This window comes from Dermacentor andersoni, chromosome 10 (genome assembly GCF_023375885.2).
Source record: "Dermacentor andersoni chromosome 10, qqDerAnde1_hic_scaffold, whole genome shotgun sequence".
In the NCBI taxonomy this organism is placed as follows: Eukaryota; Metazoa; Arthropoda; class Arachnida; order Ixodida; family Ixodidae; genus Dermacentor; species Dermacentor andersoni.
In genome coordinates this window covers 132,424,408-132,442,106 of record NC_092823.1, presented here as the reverse complement: position 1 = coordinate 132,442,106, position 17,699 = coordinate 132,424,408, and the positions used below count along the sequence as shown (strand labels likewise).

Below are 17,699 nucleotides of genomic sequence, written 5' to 3'. Positions count from 1 at the left end.
GTGGTAAACCTGCTGTGCTTTCCGCTTTCCTGGCAGACTCACCACGTAGTTAACGTCCGACAGTTTTTGAACAATCCGTGCTGGGCCCTCCCACTGCACGTCGAGTTTGTTCTTTAGCGATGTGCGCAATATCATGACCTCATCGCCCACCTCAAAACGACGGGCCCTGGCTGTCCGATCATAATAAACCTTGGCCCTCTGCTGGGCCTCTGCCATTGCTTCACCTGACAACTCCTGTGCCCTTCTTAAGCGTTCGAGGAGCTTAAGCACGTACTCTACCACGACTGGGTCGTCGCCCCTGCCTTCCCATGATTCTCGAAGCATGCGAAGCGGAGATCGCAGCGAGCGACCGTACACCAGCTCAGCTGGCGAGAACCCCGTAGCCGCATGCGGCGCGGTTCTTAAAGCAAACATCACTCCAGGCAGACACAGCTCCCAGTCAGTTTGATGTTCAAAACACAATGCTCTCAACACGCGCTTCATGACGGAGTGGAGCTTCTCAACGGAATTCGACTGGGGGTGGTGCACTGAGCTGTGTAACAGCCTTACCCCGCACCTTTCGAGAAAGGCTGTCGTCAAAGCGCTAGTAAACACTGTACCCTGATCTGACTGGATTTCTGCAGGAAAACCAACTCGCGCAAATATGGACAGTAGTGCATTGACTATCTCAACTGAGCTGAGTTCTTTAAGCGGCACTGCTTCAGGGAACTTTGTCGCTGGGCAGATCACAGTCAAAATGTGTCGGTACCCCGTGGCTGTTACCGGCAGAGGTCCCACTGTATCAATAACGAGCCGTCTAAAAGGCTCCGTAATGATAGGTACCAACTTCAACGGCGCCCTCGATTTGTCCCCTGGCTTGCCCACCCGCTGACAGGTGTCGCATGTCTTCACAAAGTGGTCTGCGTCCCGAAAACACCCTGGCCAATAGTACTCCTGCAAGAGACGGTCCTTAGTTTTCTTAACTCCTAGGTGTCCGGACCACGAACCCCCATGCGACAAGCGCAACAGATCCTGACGATAGCATTGAGGCACGATCAGCTGATCGAACTCCACTCCTCTGCGGTCTAGATACTTCCGGTACAGGACCCCACCTCTTTCCACAAAGCGAGCATTTTTCTTGGCGATACCTTCCTTGATAATGCAGCGTATGTTTTCTAGGCTGCCATCCTTCTTTTGCTCGGCTATCAAAGCCGAGCGGCTGGCTGACTTTTAGCAACCTGTTAAGTCCGTCTGACGTAGGCGCGATGAGCAAATCTGGAGACAGCTCTTCTAACTTTCCCGTGTCGGGAATTTCCTCTCCAGTATCTGCTGCCTTTAACGCTACAGGCTCAATTTTATTCTGTTCGGGCGTGCTCTGAATACCAGCTTGCTGCGCCTCTGACCCTTTCTCATCGTTCAACAACGTCGGCCCCGCAACTACCGCCTTTGCAGCGAGCTCCCGAACCTTCGATCTGGTTAAGGCCTGAACGCTAGCCTCACCAAACAAAAGCCCCTTCTCGCGCAGGAGGTGATCGGACCTGTTCGAAAATAGGTACGGGTACTGGGGGGGCAGCATAGATGACACTGCGGCCTCCGTCTCAAGTGCTCCGAAAGGTCCTTCAATAAGCACTTTTGCTACCGGCAGACACACGCTATGAGCTTCCACTGCTTGCTTGATCCATGCGCACTCGCCCGTGAACATATCGGGTTCTACGTAAGAGGGGTGAACTACATCCATTGTAGCTGCGGAATCGCGAAGCACTCGGCACTCTTTCCCGTTCACGAGGAGGTCTCGCATGTAAGGCTCGAGAAGCTTCATGTTCTCGTCAGTGCTGCATATAGACAAAAACACGACTTGTGTTTTTGTTTCTGGACACTGCGCCGAAAAGTGACCCGGCTTCTGGCACGTATAACAAACGCGCGCTTGCCTCATCTCGAACCGCTTTCTGCGTTCGGCTTCGGTTGCCGCCGTCTCCTTACGTTCGGTCGGACTGCTTTCACTCGCATCCGAACTACGTGTGTCCCCCTTTGCTCTCATGGGCGTGAACTTTGGCCTCTCAAACTTGGAGCCAAATTCACCCTTTTGACCGTCCTTAGCTCCACGAGCCCGACGCGTCACAAACTCCTCGGCTAACTCAGCGGCTCTAGCCACCGTACTAACGTCTGGCCTATCCAAGACCCAGTACCGCACGTTCTCAGGTAACCGACTATAAAACTGTTCTAGCCCGAAACACTGCAGAACTTTCTCGTGGTCACCAAACGCTTTCTCTTCTTTGAGCCACTCCTGCATGTTTGACATAAGCCTGTAGGCAAACTCTGTATATGACTCACTTTTGCCTTTCTCATTTTCCCGAAACTTCCGACGGAACGCCTCCGCTGACAGCCGGTACTTTTTTAGCAGACTCGATTTCACTTTGTCGAAATCCTCTGCCTCCTCTCTCTCCAAGCGAGCGACTACGTCGGCCGCCTCGCCGGGTAGCAAAGTGAGCAAGCGCTGTGGCCACGTTTCCCGAGAGAACCCCTGCTTCTCGCACGTTCGCTCAAAGTTAACCAGGAACAAACCAATGTCCTCTCCAAGCTTAAACGGCCGCATCAGGTCAGTCATTTTGAACAATACTCGTTCTCCTGCACCGTGTGCCTGACTTCCATTACGAGCGCGTTCCATCTCTAACTCGAGACGCTTCATTTCCAAAGCGTGTTCACGCTCTTCTTTTTCTTTCTGTTCTATAAGTTCGCGCTCATGTCTTTTTGCCCGCTCCTCAATGGTCTCAAGGCAATCCGACAGCTCGTCATCCTCAGCTTCTAACTCAAGAATAGCCCTTAGCAGTTCTGGTTTTCTGAGTTTGTCTGAGACATCCAGACCCAACTCTCTTGCAAGCTCCAGCAATATCGGTTTGCGCAACGACTTCAAATCCATGGCTGCTCTGAATGCTGCTTTCTCTACTGCCTACTATTGTCTTGCCGCAAACTAACCCGGCAGCAACGACAACCCCAATTACCAGCTCTGTTTCTAACACTAACAAAAGCCTGGCAAAACTCAGAAGAAGAAAGTCCCGCACTCACCAAACCTCGCAGCCAAGACTTCAGCGCAGTCGTTCCGCTGCAGGCAACCAGTCATCACACAGGGCTCGTTGCACTGCTCCCGGATGGTCGTTGTGCTGCTCAGCATACAGTCAACCGCATCTCTTCGCTGCTGGCCTCCGTTGTCGCGATCTCACCGCTGGCAACCAGATGTTGTAATCGCACCGCTGGCATGAGTTGTTGGGGTCTCGGTGCTGACGCCCGTTATTGCCAATGGGTCGCAAGCCCCAAGGGTAGCGTTGGCCTGGCGGCCTGGGGCACTGGAAGCATCCGAAGGTCCCGGCAAAGCAAGAGAAGACTGGTAACAGAACAACTTGTTTATTCTAACATAGCAAAAGAGCGGCCGGTCAGGTCGACCGAAGTGGAGAGACGGGAGAGCACGTAACTCAACAGTACAAATCGGAGCCTCTCTCCTGGCGTCCGGGGGCAGCTGCTCTTATACCCTCGGCGTCGCGGTCCAAAAGAGAAGGTCACGGGATGAAGGTCACGGGATGAAGGTCACGGGACGGCGGAGCATGACCCCACGACGGCGCGAACTGTCGAGCCGAGAGACCTGCTGAACCGAGTGTAGTGACGCATCGCCAACCTTCACTTGGGGAGCTCCGCTCCCCTGATGCCGCGCTTTGACAAGCGTGGGCACACACACACACACACACACACACGAAGACACGTGGCACTGAAACACGCCTGGACACGCTTGGCGGGTAGGCGTTGCGGCGGCGTCGGACGGGCCAAAATGTCCGCCGCTTTGAACAAAGCCCCGGCGTCCGTTGCATCCGCGCCGGCATTACCGCGCGTTGTAGGCGAAACGTAACAGCACTTTGTGGTCCTCATTCATTGGTGCAAGACTCCTGCATGTACTAAAGGGATGGTATGTCCTAGCACATACCTCCGATAAAGTACCGTCCACAGCACAGAGCATAAGCGCTGTATAAGTGAACAGGACTACTTACCATAAGCACTTATCTGTGTGTGCTCTAAAAAAAACTCCGAGGACACCTAAGCACTTTTTATGAGTTGCGACTGCGAAATCATTCATGTCCAATTGCACGGCGCTGCGCGGTCCTTCGACTTCTGCGCTGCGAGTAATGTACCACAGCGGTGCGTGCTGCCCGAGGCAGCAAACAGCAGCAGCTTGCGGTGCCGACGCCGCATGTCACCGACGCTCTGCGCGACAACAGTACGAGGAAGCAGCAGCGGCCACCAAGGCTGGCAGGCACGCGCAGCAAATAACCCAGTGGAGAGAGAGAGAGAGAGAGAGAGAGATACGGACCGCGCGCGGGCTTCCGAGAGCGAGGGCGTTGGCGTACCGCTGATGCCCTCTTCCCTCACGCAATATCTGGCGCGCTATCGCGGCCAGCAGGCGTTCCCCTTCGCCCACTCTGCTCCGTCGAGGCGCGCTCCTGACGTGGCGTCGCAGCCAATGGAAATTTACCTGCCCTTTCGCTGCTACAAACAACAGACGCCGGCTTTTTCGCTCAGTGGGCCATCTGAGGCTTTCGCATGAAAAGTACTTTAAACATATGCTTGCCTTTTATCGAGATTACTTGCTGACCACGGTCCAAGAAATTTTTGCATCGCGAACGGGCGCTTCTCCAAACTTCCTAGTTTTTTCGCTAACGTTCTTCTTTCTTTTGCGTAATTTGAGCACCCAATAAGACCGTGGCAAACGTTCCCAATTTCGTGATCACTGCAGCACTCAAGAGAAATAGAGCGGCGTAACCTGTACGGAAATCTATTTGCACATGAAATTTGCAATTGAAGCCAGTGAATAATTTATGTAACTGCCGTGGGAAACTTGCTATTATGTTAAATTCTCTTTGTGGGTCAATTTCATGCAATAATTGTTTCGCTTAATCACTGTCTAACTACTTCTCCACAGAAGAGTGCGTAGACACTTCCTTTATAATATCCCGGATGTCTAGGTTTATAAATAAATTTTGTCGCAAGTTAGCCTAGATATCGTACATACCACACTCCCGAACAGGAGGCACATACGAACTGTAATAGTAAACATTACCATTGATAAATTTACGCTGCCTAGTGTAGGCCCCTGAAACCTCGCATTTACCGAAAGTTGGCTAAAATATATAGGAAAGCTCCTTACTTTATCCAAATCTTTATTGGCTGCCTACCCCCTTCTAGGTCACGGTGCATAGACAAGCGCTTACTACGGCGTCATATTCCTCGGCCTGAAATACGAGAATACAACTTTCGCATAATTATTTGCAGGAAGCTCCCGGATACCTGCATAAGAGAATCCCCAATCATAACGCACTATATGACGAAACCCAATGTCATGCCGGGCCAAAAAATATCTGCAAATGAACATTGCAGATTGATCATGGTGAGAAGCTTGAAGCAGAAGAGGATCAGAAGCGAAGCTTACGCAGAAACGGTAGGAGGTCTCCATGGCATAATTCAAGTCTGCCCACATACACTAGACAAGACGTCAGCCCAAATTAGCCAATCAATGCGCCAATTCAGGCACTGAAAGCCCCATCGATCGACTGGCTTAATTCTTGCTTTGCATATCAAGCGGAAACGAGTATCTAGACGTATCTATGATAATGATTCCGCAATAGGTGTCTGACAGCAGTAGAGGTAATGCATGAATACAAAACAAATATTTATAAATCATTAGGCCGCAAATTATGTTAATCTCAGCTTGTCAAAGTAAAAAATAGTCCCATTTACTCGTAAACAGCCAAATTCTAATTTTTCCTACTCAATAAACAACTCTCCAGTGACTCGGGCGCACTAGGGACGTTCCGAAAGTAAGTTTCCTCATTTTCCTTTTTTTGTTGAAAGAGAAAATGGTACACCAGGGGAAACAAACAATCGGCATGAGAGTCCACGCCCGTTGCTGGCTCAACGAAGGAAGGAGCGTCAGCGGAGGACCAATGAAGCTTGCGCAGAGCGCCGAAGAGATAGCAGCAGACTGGCGTGCTCAACGTCATTCGACTACAAATCACGATGGCAGACAGACATGTGCTGAGAACATGGTCACCAATGGAAGTGCGTGCTGTTATCCGGTATGAAAGGGCACGTAGGACTTGTGTGCTCCCCATTCATGAACGGCTACGATTGTGTATGGTGAAGAGGTCATGTATCGTCAAATGGTTGGTCCCTGGTGTTGCATTTTCAGTGAAGGAAGGCAGAGTGTGGAGGATAATGGGAGCGATTGGGATCACCGGGCCTTTAGCCCCGATCTTGCCCCATCGTACTTTCCCCTGTTCCCTGCATTGAAAGCAGCACTCTCGAGAAGTAACTTACGAAGCAATGTTCAAGTGGAGCAGGCTGTGCGACAATTTTTTGCATCGTAAAGAACTTAGTTTTACCACAGTGGTTTCTTCAAACTGATTGCACGCTACGACAAATGTCTCAATGTTGCTGACGTCGACTATGTAGAAAAATAGTGCAGGGTGTATATTTTTTTATCTCATGGCGTATTTTTCTTTTTTCGGAGGGGGGGAATAAACTTTCCGTGGGAAAATTAATGACGAAACTTACTTTCGGGACGTCCGTCGTATAAGTACTTGGGCTTAAATCTCACGTCTAATCTTTGATGGAAAACCCATGTCATGAGCATATGTGCAAAGGCATCCCAAACGCTCGGTTATTTACGCCGAAACATTCGTCACTCATCTGCAAGCACATTCAAATTAGCTTATATAACCTCCGTTCCTCCGCAGTTTGAATTCGCCTCATCAGTGTGGTCACCTCATCAAGATTATTTAATTTCAATGTTAAGAGCAGTACAAAACAGAGCCGCCAAATTCATTTCATCCAACTATGACCGCCATTCCAGCGATACTCGAATAAAAGTAGGCTCATCCCTTCAAGCATTATGTACCCGTAGAACAATCACTCTGTTTGATCTGATAAACAAATACATTCATGGCAGTACGCAACACAAGTTGTCCCTTGTAAACCCACCACTACCTTCTAGACGTCTTCACAATCATTTCGGCCTCACATGAATATTCAGTAGAACCAAAGCTCTTAATTCCTCTGCGTTGCTACGAGCCATTGCCCTCAAGAATGATCTTCCTGACAGCCTTGTTTCCATCCCTAATCGTGAAACATTCCACCAGAGTTTATACCCTCACTTCTTGTAAAGTTCTGTTTAATATTGTCTACAATACTTTCGCTGTCATTAATATCGTTCTTTTGTTCGTGTTTATGCACCATGTAATTTTGTTGCATTTCCTCCTCCATCAGTCAATGCTCCGACCGGAGCCTGTGAGGTATAAATAAATAAATAAATAAATAAATAAACAAATAAATAAATAAATAAAGTCTGCCATTGAAGGCATTTGGAGCGGCTTTTTCCCATTTTTTTCAACATATCTTAAAGTCCAACACGCAGGTCAACATATCTTGTCATATCTTTCTATAATCTAACTCAGGATTCAATAATTGTGATAAATTTACCAACTCGAGCACACTTCGAAATAACAATGAATCACAATGGATAATGCGTGAATCAAGACCGTATCGGTCACGTTGTTACATAATGGGTCAAACGGACGTTAACGGCAAAAATGAAAATTTGTAGCCATCTATTTATTAAATTCAGTTCTCTCTTGAAATAGGCATATAGATTTCGTGTAGTTAAAATGTCACTCATGAAAAGGGGAAGTATAGAGAACTAACATAGGCGCATTATCTTACAAACATAACCGCTATCATTAATAACATTACCTCTATCAGGAACACTATACTGAATAAAAAATAAATCCTCAATAGCGAAAATTTAGAGATTTGGTGTTTGTCTACTATTGAAATGTGGCGCAAGCCGACAGAGACAAAGCGGGTATAAGTTCATAGAGTAGTGTTCCAATGGTGAGACAAGACTAGTCTAAACTAACTTGTGGAACTCTGCAACTCTATTCAAAACTGAGTGGTACCTAATGCAGTTCAGCTTCGTCTTGTTCCTATTTTCTATCGTGATCCTTTTCCTTCTAGAAGTTAGACCCGTACATTAACTTAGCCCATTTTACGTGCTGGATAAAGTCGGTGGAGACATTTCTCGTCTTTTATTATCGTTGCTTCCTATTTTCGCGTAGTTATTAGGATATTTGTCGAAAAGATTGTAAACTGCTTTTCAATGTGTTAGCTTTACTTAAAAATTGCTGATAGTCTGCTAATAATAAAGGCTAAATCATTATTAACGCCAAAACAAAGTAAGAAAATGTTGCGGGTTGCGATTAAGCACTTATACAATTTGTAAAGTTTCTGCGCTTACGTTTTTATATTTCCAGAGCTCGAACATAAGCTTCTGCAACGATTCCTTGATGTTTATGCTAGTCATGCGTCTCTATTTGCAAAGTGGCGGCTAAACCGCATAGGCTTAAGTTGCTATTTTCGTAATAAAACATTTGCCGAAACACTGTATAGGCCCTAACACATTTAACCCGCCGTGGTTGCTTAGTGGCTGCTAAGCACGAGGTCGCTGAATCCAATTTCGGCCACGGCGGCCGCATTTCGATCGGGGCGAGATGCGAAAACACCCGCGTACGTAGACTTCGGTGCACGTTAAGGAAACCCAGGTGGCACAAACTTCCCGAGTCGCCCATTACGGCGTGCCTCATAATCAGATCGTGGTTTTCACACGTACAAACCCCATAATTTAAGGCCCTGACACGCAGCACATAGAGGGTGTCCCACGTAACCTATGTCATAATTGAAAAATATATCAATGTCACGTAGCCGGAAAAACCAAAGTAATGTTGTTTGCCATAATTTTTATATATTGCCTAACCACATAATTAGCTACTATGATTAGTTAACTTCGCAAATATTATAATGAGAGCAAAATTGTCGATAAGAAAATTGTAGGACATCATGAAATATTCCGTATCCTTCTTTCTGGTACTCAATACGTGCTACATAAAAGTTCTTTTCCTGGCGTTAAATAAAGCCCGCAACACACGAAGAAGCACTTTACGGGTGCTTTGGTCGCCTTCTTTCAGTCTTGGAAAAAAAAGTCTTATTGAGCCCATATATAGGCAACAATAACATAGGGAATTTTTTATGATAGCCAACAATTTCCTGATTGACAGTTTCGAGGTGTATATAATATTTGAAATCTTAGGTACAAATAACTAATTCTGTAATTAGGCGAAATCCTAATTTAATCTAACTTGCTCCGAGCGACGGCAAACAACATTATCTTGGTTCTGCCCAGCTACGTGGCACTCGCATATTTTTCGTTAATTCTGGCACAGATTACGTGGGACACCTTGTACAAAGTTGCGCAAGCTTTTCTTTGGGGAGCTATTAATTAACTATCTTAACACGCTCTCGTTCTGGCTCTACACATTTGCTTCAGCAGGCAGTGAGTGATCTAAGCTGACGATTGCTTTAGAATGTCAACGTCGAATTTAGAAAAAATGGCAGAAATCAAAATTTTACCAACCTACTAATACCATTCTAGCTGCAGGCGACTTCATTGTTGCATAATCAAAACCGGTAGCCTGAACCGTGTTGCACTCATCTGTAATTACTAGCACGCTGATCTGACCTGAAAAATGCCTGTGCGCCGCTTTTGTAAGAAATTCGCAGCATCACGCATTATATTATTCACATAGAGGTAATTAACGAACAACGTTGAAAGTAAAGATTGCAAAACTATCATGTGTTTTTGGTAGCGTACCTTGTATCAGAGCGAATACGATTTCAGATTATTGATTGCTTAGAAGAGGCAATGCACTTGTCGAAAACAAGAACCGTTGCGCCTACCACGTGCGGCTTCCACAGTGGATTGGTGATCCGCCTTAAGAAGTTCCGACTATTTTTGTCTGTCACAAACAGGCAGTTTTTTGATAAAGAACAGAAAGAAATAATCTTGAAAATTTTCAAGCAAAGTTTTTCTGGGACGCCACTGAGATATCTGTATGCGCCAATATGCAGTGATGTTTTGTGTGCTGCCTAAAGAACTAACAATGCTAATATTAATTTTGCCTATTGTTCAGCTTTATCCCTGTTGCGCGCTTTACTCTTCCTTCTTGGATTTTGAATATATCATTTTTTACGGCTAGAGCTGTTCTTTATGCAATTGTACACTTCTTTCTCCCAGCTGCCAGATCTTGCACGCGAGTGTAAGATGAAGTGCTGCTACAGGGTAGGCCGTCAAAGGTGGTGCCTAAAAGTGGATATTTTAGAAGGTATGGTATGCACAGAGGGAAACGTAAGTATCTCAGTGTTATTCTCCCATGACAATGTTTTCTAAGCAACAATTTTATTACGACTGCAACTGCCAAAGTTAAAAGGCACGCTGACTGTGTCGCACGAATCAATTCACTCCGTCTATATCATAGAGCTATAGTGTATTCGCGTCAAGGGAAGCTTTACCTTTAAAAAAAAAGGAATATTTCCACCTATACAACGCTATGTGCAAGCTATATACGTGAACATATACGTGAACTATGCGGAGGCTACATAAAATCACACAGCCGACTGCAGCGATTCCTTCGGTTATGAATTCATTTACTGCGACAGCAGCATTCTTCCACAGTGAAAATAAGAAGATAACAGCGCTAAAATTGGTGTCTTGTGATTTTCTTATGCACAAAATGGTGCAATCTTTCAACAAAAAAGAATAATTATTCCGATAATTTTAGAGAAACATATTTAATTTTGCTTTGCTACGAGGTTCAATGAGGTGACCTTTGGGGTGTAATAAGTTGCTATACGCCAAGTGAAACAGTCCTATTTTGTGACTCCGACATTTAGAATGACAATGCCCGGACACCCACCTGTTCGATGGGTCAACAGCACTGTATTTGAAATAAACTTCAAGTTCAAAGGTTCCACACACCATGCTCTCAAATGAGTGTGCTTCTTTAAATCAATGTTTGGGTCACCACTGATCAGCGATTCTCTTCATGTGTGTATGTGCTTAGAAGAAACAGCTTGGTGTAGTCGACGGATGCTTTTGGTGATGCATACACATTGGCAAGCAGCAATCTTCCTGCTATGCGCACGGCGCATGATACATTGATGCTATCACTTTCAGCGGGGCTCTATCTATATCGAAAGTTAAATCTCCCATTCCAATGGAGTCGTTGCCGTCTTCGTAGCGTGTGTGATACGTCGGCACCTAGTCAGTAGTTGCTGCTTTAATTATTCTGGCCTTTTAGCCGCGGTGAGCTGTTTTCAAGGCCCGGGTTGGGAATCATCGACCTCGGAAACCGTAACTTCTTTGGTTGATGCGCAAACAAAATGATGCAGTGTCATCTGCTAGATTTGCGCGAAATATCCTTTAAATTTCTCCCGTGTTGAGCGGAATCAAGCCTACGCCACAAATGTTCCTCAGGGACAGCAACCCTACCCTTCAGCAGGCTGTGTCACGAATTCACTGGGTACTGTCGGCCTTTCAATGAACGTCTTTCACTCAACGCTTTAGCATGCGGCGCCGTGACGCGCTGGCTATGTGCCGCTCTTCAATGAACCTGTCGCCAACTTGGGTCACTGAGTATGTGCCACTGGGCGTGCGGAGAGCGAGGGAACGATTCTCAGTGTTCGCAGGCACTGCCACGCCATGCTTCTCATCTCGGAGGCCATGCGCGGACTTCTTGGCATCGCCACTAGGTGGTGCAGTGTGTTCAGAAAGAAACGCGAGATAGGATTCCGGTTGCCGCATACGCCTTTCTAAGCGTTCGCACACAGTGGCGCGCCATGCATTTCGGAGGCCAGGCGCAGGTTTCGCGGCGGCGCCACTAGATGGCGCCGAATATTCTTAGGGAAGCGTGAAAAAGGAGTCCCGCTACAGTACGCGCCTCATACGTAACTCGTTTCGACGGTGGCAATACGTTGTGTCACTAGTTGGTTCAATGCTAAGCGCATTACCACTGACAGTCACCGTGAGATGGATTCCATTGTTTCTTTTTCTTCAAGTGCAGTTTTTTTATTATTATTGCTTTGAGCGTATGATAAATGCAGTATACATATATTGCTTGCAGTTTCCGAGCACATATTGTTTTAGAATACCGCACTTACTTCGCAAGTCACTTTTTTCTTGCCCCGGTGTGCAATATAACCACAAAAAAATCTTTTGTTGGGCCTCTCACACGATTGTGACATCAAAAAAATTAATTAATTAAATTGGAAGAATGCCCACCTAAACGTACCTTATTCGGTCTCAAGCTGATACGTCGACAGAGTAGTGCAGAAGCTGAGTAGATTATTAGGGGAGGGAAGGGGTAAAAATTAAATTAAATAACACACGCTCCAATAATGCTAAAGCTCTGAAACGCAAGAGCAACTAAACATACGGTTATCTCATAATGTCACAATAAGCGATGCGGCAAGCCTTGCTTTAGAGTTTTGTCCCAGTATACGAGCTAATAATGTACGCAACAAATGCAGCAACAACAAAAAACAATTATATATTGTTAGAATTAGTGGAAGAATTTCAGATATCGTGCCAAAAGCGAATCCGTGATCAATATTGTAAACTAGCCCCTTCTCAGTTTAGATTTACTGGCGCAGTTAATGATCATTGCCATTAAAAAGAACGGTGTGAATACTACAGTAAATGTATTTTAAAATGAAGGTCAAACTTTTGCACTTATTCACCATGAGGCTTCTAAACATGACCACTTACCTAACTTCTAACAATAATGTGCACCTACACTGTCGCATTTATTTGAATATAACTGTAAATGACATAATAGATTCTTTGTCTTATGCTTGTATCTGGGAGGTATTGCAAAGAACAGTTAATTCTGGATTCATTTGCATGTGTTTTAATATAACTAAACGAATGTACGGGCCATGATTTTCTTTCCAGACATGCAGAGAAAAGGCGTTTGTGGAAAGCATACCAGGGCAGAAAAATAACTATTAAGAGAAGAGGTCTGGAGTTTTTGGACCGAGGTTGGAGCTCAATTTTTGGTGCTGTTTCCCCAAGCATCCTTCTAACGGCAACCAATGTTCCCTTGCTTGAGAATTAGCATAATACACGATAGTCGTGCATATAATACAAAAGAAGTGTCAATTTTGAAATGAACTGTATGCAGCCAATACGACAAAAATAATTTGTTTTTTTTTGTCTATGTCGAACTACGGAACATCTTCACCCCTAAAAACTTTAGTACTGCAATACATGAAAAAAACGTCGTATTATGCTCGAAGTGGTACGTTATGTCATGCAATACACGAGAAATATGACTTTCTCATTAATAAAATGAATATCTAAGCGGATCTGTATGACTATCATGCGAATTGTGTGAACAACACAAATAAATACAAGAACATTCGTGACAAATTTTGTGTTCTCTTGTTCTCAGTGCCTTAACACTTGGGCTACTTGAAATATTTTTGTTTCTGTACCTGTAGCAGTTAATCTGGTGCTCAGTATTTTTCGCAGGCTGTAATTAAAAGAATAGCTTTCTCTGGGCGATAATGTAACAACGCCTATTATCAGATTTGTGACAATTACGGAATAAACATTCATATATATATTGCTTATGAAGTCGTCCTTGCCATCCTGAACATCACTCAGCTGGTCGAAAGCATGTTGAGCACAGTGTTTGAAGTATGTTTTCAAAGATAGACAAGGTTTAGCATTTCAAGCACTTAGCTGCAACGAAAACGATATTAAAGCAAACCTCTTTGTCAAATCACTTCTTTCTTGCAACACACTTCCGTAATAAAGTTTAGCACAAACTTTAGTGGCGGATGCCCACTGTGCTGCCACATTTAAAGAAAAAATAATGTATGGATTACCAAAGCCAACCGGAACAAAATTTCTCTTTGACTAAATTAGCTGCGAATCAGTATTATATACATATAAAATTATCTTGGCAAAGCTGTGAGACTAGTAATTCTTTCATCTTCTTGCGAATACATTTCAATAACACCGAAGCTGACTGACGTGTGCACCTGGTGGTTAGCGTATATGATACAGAACACCCGATGATGGCATCCGAGATTTTCAGCAGACTGCGGGTGCTACTTAATCTCAGAAGTCATGCCAAAGAGCTGCGCTGGTTCTTATTATTATATGCTTTGCGTCATTTCTGGCGAGTGGCAGTGCTGGCGTATTGTTCTTTTTTAAGTTTCAGTATCAAAATAGTTTATTTCACGAGCTTTTGGTGACGTATCCAGTGCTGTCTCAAGCATATAACTTTTCACGGATGCGCCTCTGTGGCTATACTATCTGAAACCTGGCTTTTTACGCAGTTAAAAATTTTGTTGCAGTTAGACATTAAATCTCCACCAATGCATTTACCTCACAGCAGCCCAACAAAATAAAGCCGGTTTCTTATGTGCAATCTGTCAGCTGCATGTCAACCAATATTCGCTTTTATGAAACGTGAACTTTCCGGACATTTCCGCAGAACTCATCTGCAGAAGTATGCAGGCTAAAGACGGTTAGGAATGAAAGCACTTGAAACAGTAAAATATGTAGGTGAATTTTCAAAACTCAAGCCTGATATCTAGGGATCACGAGTATGTTAATGAGGAAAGTTTCAAGTTGGAGCAAGCGTTTTCACACGACACTTTCCTTCATCGGGGCCCTGACAATGACCTAATTTACTAATGGTGTTATGCCCACAATATAACACAAGTCTACGGCACCTAACAAAACTAACTGATGATGCCGAGGAGATGGTTCACCACGGCTCTCTTCCGGTTAAAAAATGTGGCTTGCACAATCCTTTGAACCTAGTTAGTCGCTTCTGAAACGCCAAAAATGGAGCAAAAATTAGGCTCCTTCACTTCTGAAGACAAGCGCAATAGTATCTCCAGAGCACTGCCATGATGCTAAATGCTAACGAACTCAGTTACGGTGAGGCATTCCGCGGAGAACAATTGTAATTGGATACCCATGGTAATAAACACATTCCTGACAACTCTCTCGAATTTATTGTAAGTTTAACGATTGTGGACTCGTTTTACGATTTTACGAATGTTGCATGATGCTTCAAGGAAAAATGCCGTTCACGAAAAAGTTCAGCTCATCGGTCTCACAGCTTCCCGTTGGAAATTTTTCTATGGTGAAAAGATGCAAGAGGGGCACTTGCTTCGAGGAAGGTGACTCATGCAAGTTCCTGAAACGGGTGAAATGTGCTACAGCAAAGTGACCGAAAGGCTTATATAAAGAGGCATTCGCTGCTTGAACGTCTCGGCTGTTCCAACTTTGCTGTAGCTACTCGTGCGCTGCGTCTAGAACTAAACCATCGCTAATAAAGTACGTACGTATGCCACCAAATACATGTGAGCAAGGAAAGCCCTAAATAAATTAGTGCAACATCCACCTAGATGGATGTTGGGCTAGATGGTGATGAGTTCGGTTCCAGTGTTGTGGCATCTCGTGCCCATGAGCAGCTTTAGCGCACTGGGAAAACTCGGTGACTAGCGTGGTCGCTTTGCGGACGAGTACATCTAGACGAGTGATGTCTTGGCTGCGTAGGTTGGTACAGAACACGAGATATATCCGTACCTTGACTTTAGGAGGGCATCGCGAAGGCGGAACATATCTGCGTTCTTGAGGTCACGGTCATGGTTACGTATTCGATGTATCAGATGCAAAGTCTGCTCAACCTGTACAAGTGTATGCTGCACTTTGGTGGCTGGATTTCCATCTTCCTGCGCATTGAGGCCTACAACTTTAATGCTGTTGGGTTGCGGTATGAGTGTGATTTCACTGGTTGTGTTAATTCTGAGGTTTTGCCATCTTGTTTCGAGGTGCAACGCCTGTAACACCCCATGCCCATCCACTCATCACGCCAGTGTTATGAGGTGTCTGGTAGCTGCCAGGTGCGCTGTTCTTTCTGCTCAGCCGGGACCGAGATCGCCGCACGTGCGAGGTTGTCGCTGTAGCAGCCATGATAAGTGACAATTACGAGTCCGTGAGCTCACCATCAGTTTCATTTTCTAAAACAGAAACTGCTTTTCTCAATTACGCTGTACACGTGCACCTCTTCCATGTGGTTGGTTGTTTCCTTTTTTGTTCATTTTTCCTGGCGTTCGTCTGTATAGTTGTTCGAACTTTAAACTTTAGTATGAAGATAGCGCCTGTGCCTTTCGGTTTATGTGTTTCGTCATTGTCCTAAATTTCGACGCTAAAAACTAAGAGCAATATTTATTTCAGTCACGAACACAACACGTGATGCTAAGTCAGACGACACGCTCGTGGCGGACGTCACAAGAAACACGTCTTCGCGCTTCCCAGTCCCATTTTCCCATAAAATAAGTATTTTATACGTCATTTATCCTCTAAAGGTACATTCTAACCATGCGGCAGATTTATTCATGTTATACGTGATGACCGCAGCTCAGCAGGCTAAAAGAATTGTCAGCTTAACATGTTCTTCCAAAAAATAAAAATAAAGCCGAAGTAACCTGCTGCGTTCTGAAGGTTGATGCCCCGCGACACCTGTAGCACAGGTCTCTGAATACTGAGGTGCTTCTCAGTAACCTGATGGCAGAGTTCTTGGAAATTTCGTCGAGGAGACAAGCACTTGTCGGTATGAAATTACTAGCGCTATTTTCATACTGTTTCAGGCACTTAATTCGAAAACCAACAGTGCTGCCCCTTTTCCAAGATTCAGCTCTATTCAACAACTCTGCCGAAATATCCATAAAACAGAAGTCCCACAAAGCACTTAGCAGCGTTCGGATAATTTCCTTCGCCATAAACGTTTTCTCCGAATCTGACCATACTCGAAATCTGTTAATCTGTCTCACTATTTTGTCAGAACATCTGAAAATGTTTTTATGAGAGGACTATTGCGCTGTATACTATTTTCATTTGCAGAAACAGTTTCCTGTTTTGCAACAGATGCTTTACAACATTTTCTTCACCCAGCGAGCATTTTTCCAGAGCTAGCTTTTTCCTCAACTGCGTAATATGTTACTGCAGCTTGTATGGCTTCGAATAGTGTTGCAGAAGGCATCACTGGCTCTCCCAACAAGGTTCCTCAACTGTACACCAGTGGGCAAGAGCATAGCCGGGGCTTGCCATTGGCTACGGGGGTAGCACAATAGGGGGTAGCACACCGGGTTCGTACCGCCCTCCATAAACTTGTGTGTTAGTTTGCCGCCCGTACAGCCCCCCTCTCCCCTCTCAGCCTCCCAGTCCTCAGACAACTGCGTGATCCCCCCCCCCTCCCATAGAAATTCCTGACTACTAACAGCTAAACCCGACTATAACAAACTTGGTACAGTAAACTATGCTTTACATCGAACGCTGAAACCTTCTTAGAGATATTCATGCAAAATACATCTCGTAAAACGAGTTGGACATCGCATATATAGAAATGTGATAATTAATACGTACATGAGCCACAAAACCCCATGCAACATCATGTTTGTTTGTTTGTTTGTTTGTTTGTTTGTTTGTTTGTTTGTTTGTTTGTTTGTTTGTTTGTCTCTTGACATTGTCTGAGCATGCTCTGGTTTGTGCACGTTTGTGGGAGCCCGGAGAGGACTCAACACAATGCATAACCCGATAGACAGCGAGATCCTACAGGGATGTTGCGTTACTTAGATGTACTTCAGGTAAATTCAGGTCACCATGAGCATTTTCAGCGCTGTCGCGTACCTTTGTTCTTTCGCGTATAGCAAGCTCTGAATACATGCCAGTTATGTACCCCGGCTAGGATATCTCGACTGACTAGACG

General features: G+C 45.1%; 1 protein-coding gene across 3 annotated transcripts in view; it reads left to right on the top strand.

Moving 5' to 3' along the window:
• LOC126545089 (venom metalloproteinase antarease TserMP_A-like) overlaps window positions 1-17,699 on the top strand; it is a 76,748-nt gene that overhangs the window by 18,039 nt on the left and 41,010 nt on the right. For all 3 annotated transcript variants that reach the window (XM_050192791.3, XM_055078214.2, XM_055078213.2), the window contains 2 exons: window positions 5,293-5,458; window positions 10,145-10,255. In XM_050192791.3, coding sequence (XP_050048748.2) covers window positions 5,293-5,458; window positions 10,145-10,255 — 277 coding nt within the window. The remainder of the gene's footprint in view (window positions 1-5,292; window positions 5,459-10,144; window positions 10,256-17,699) is intronic.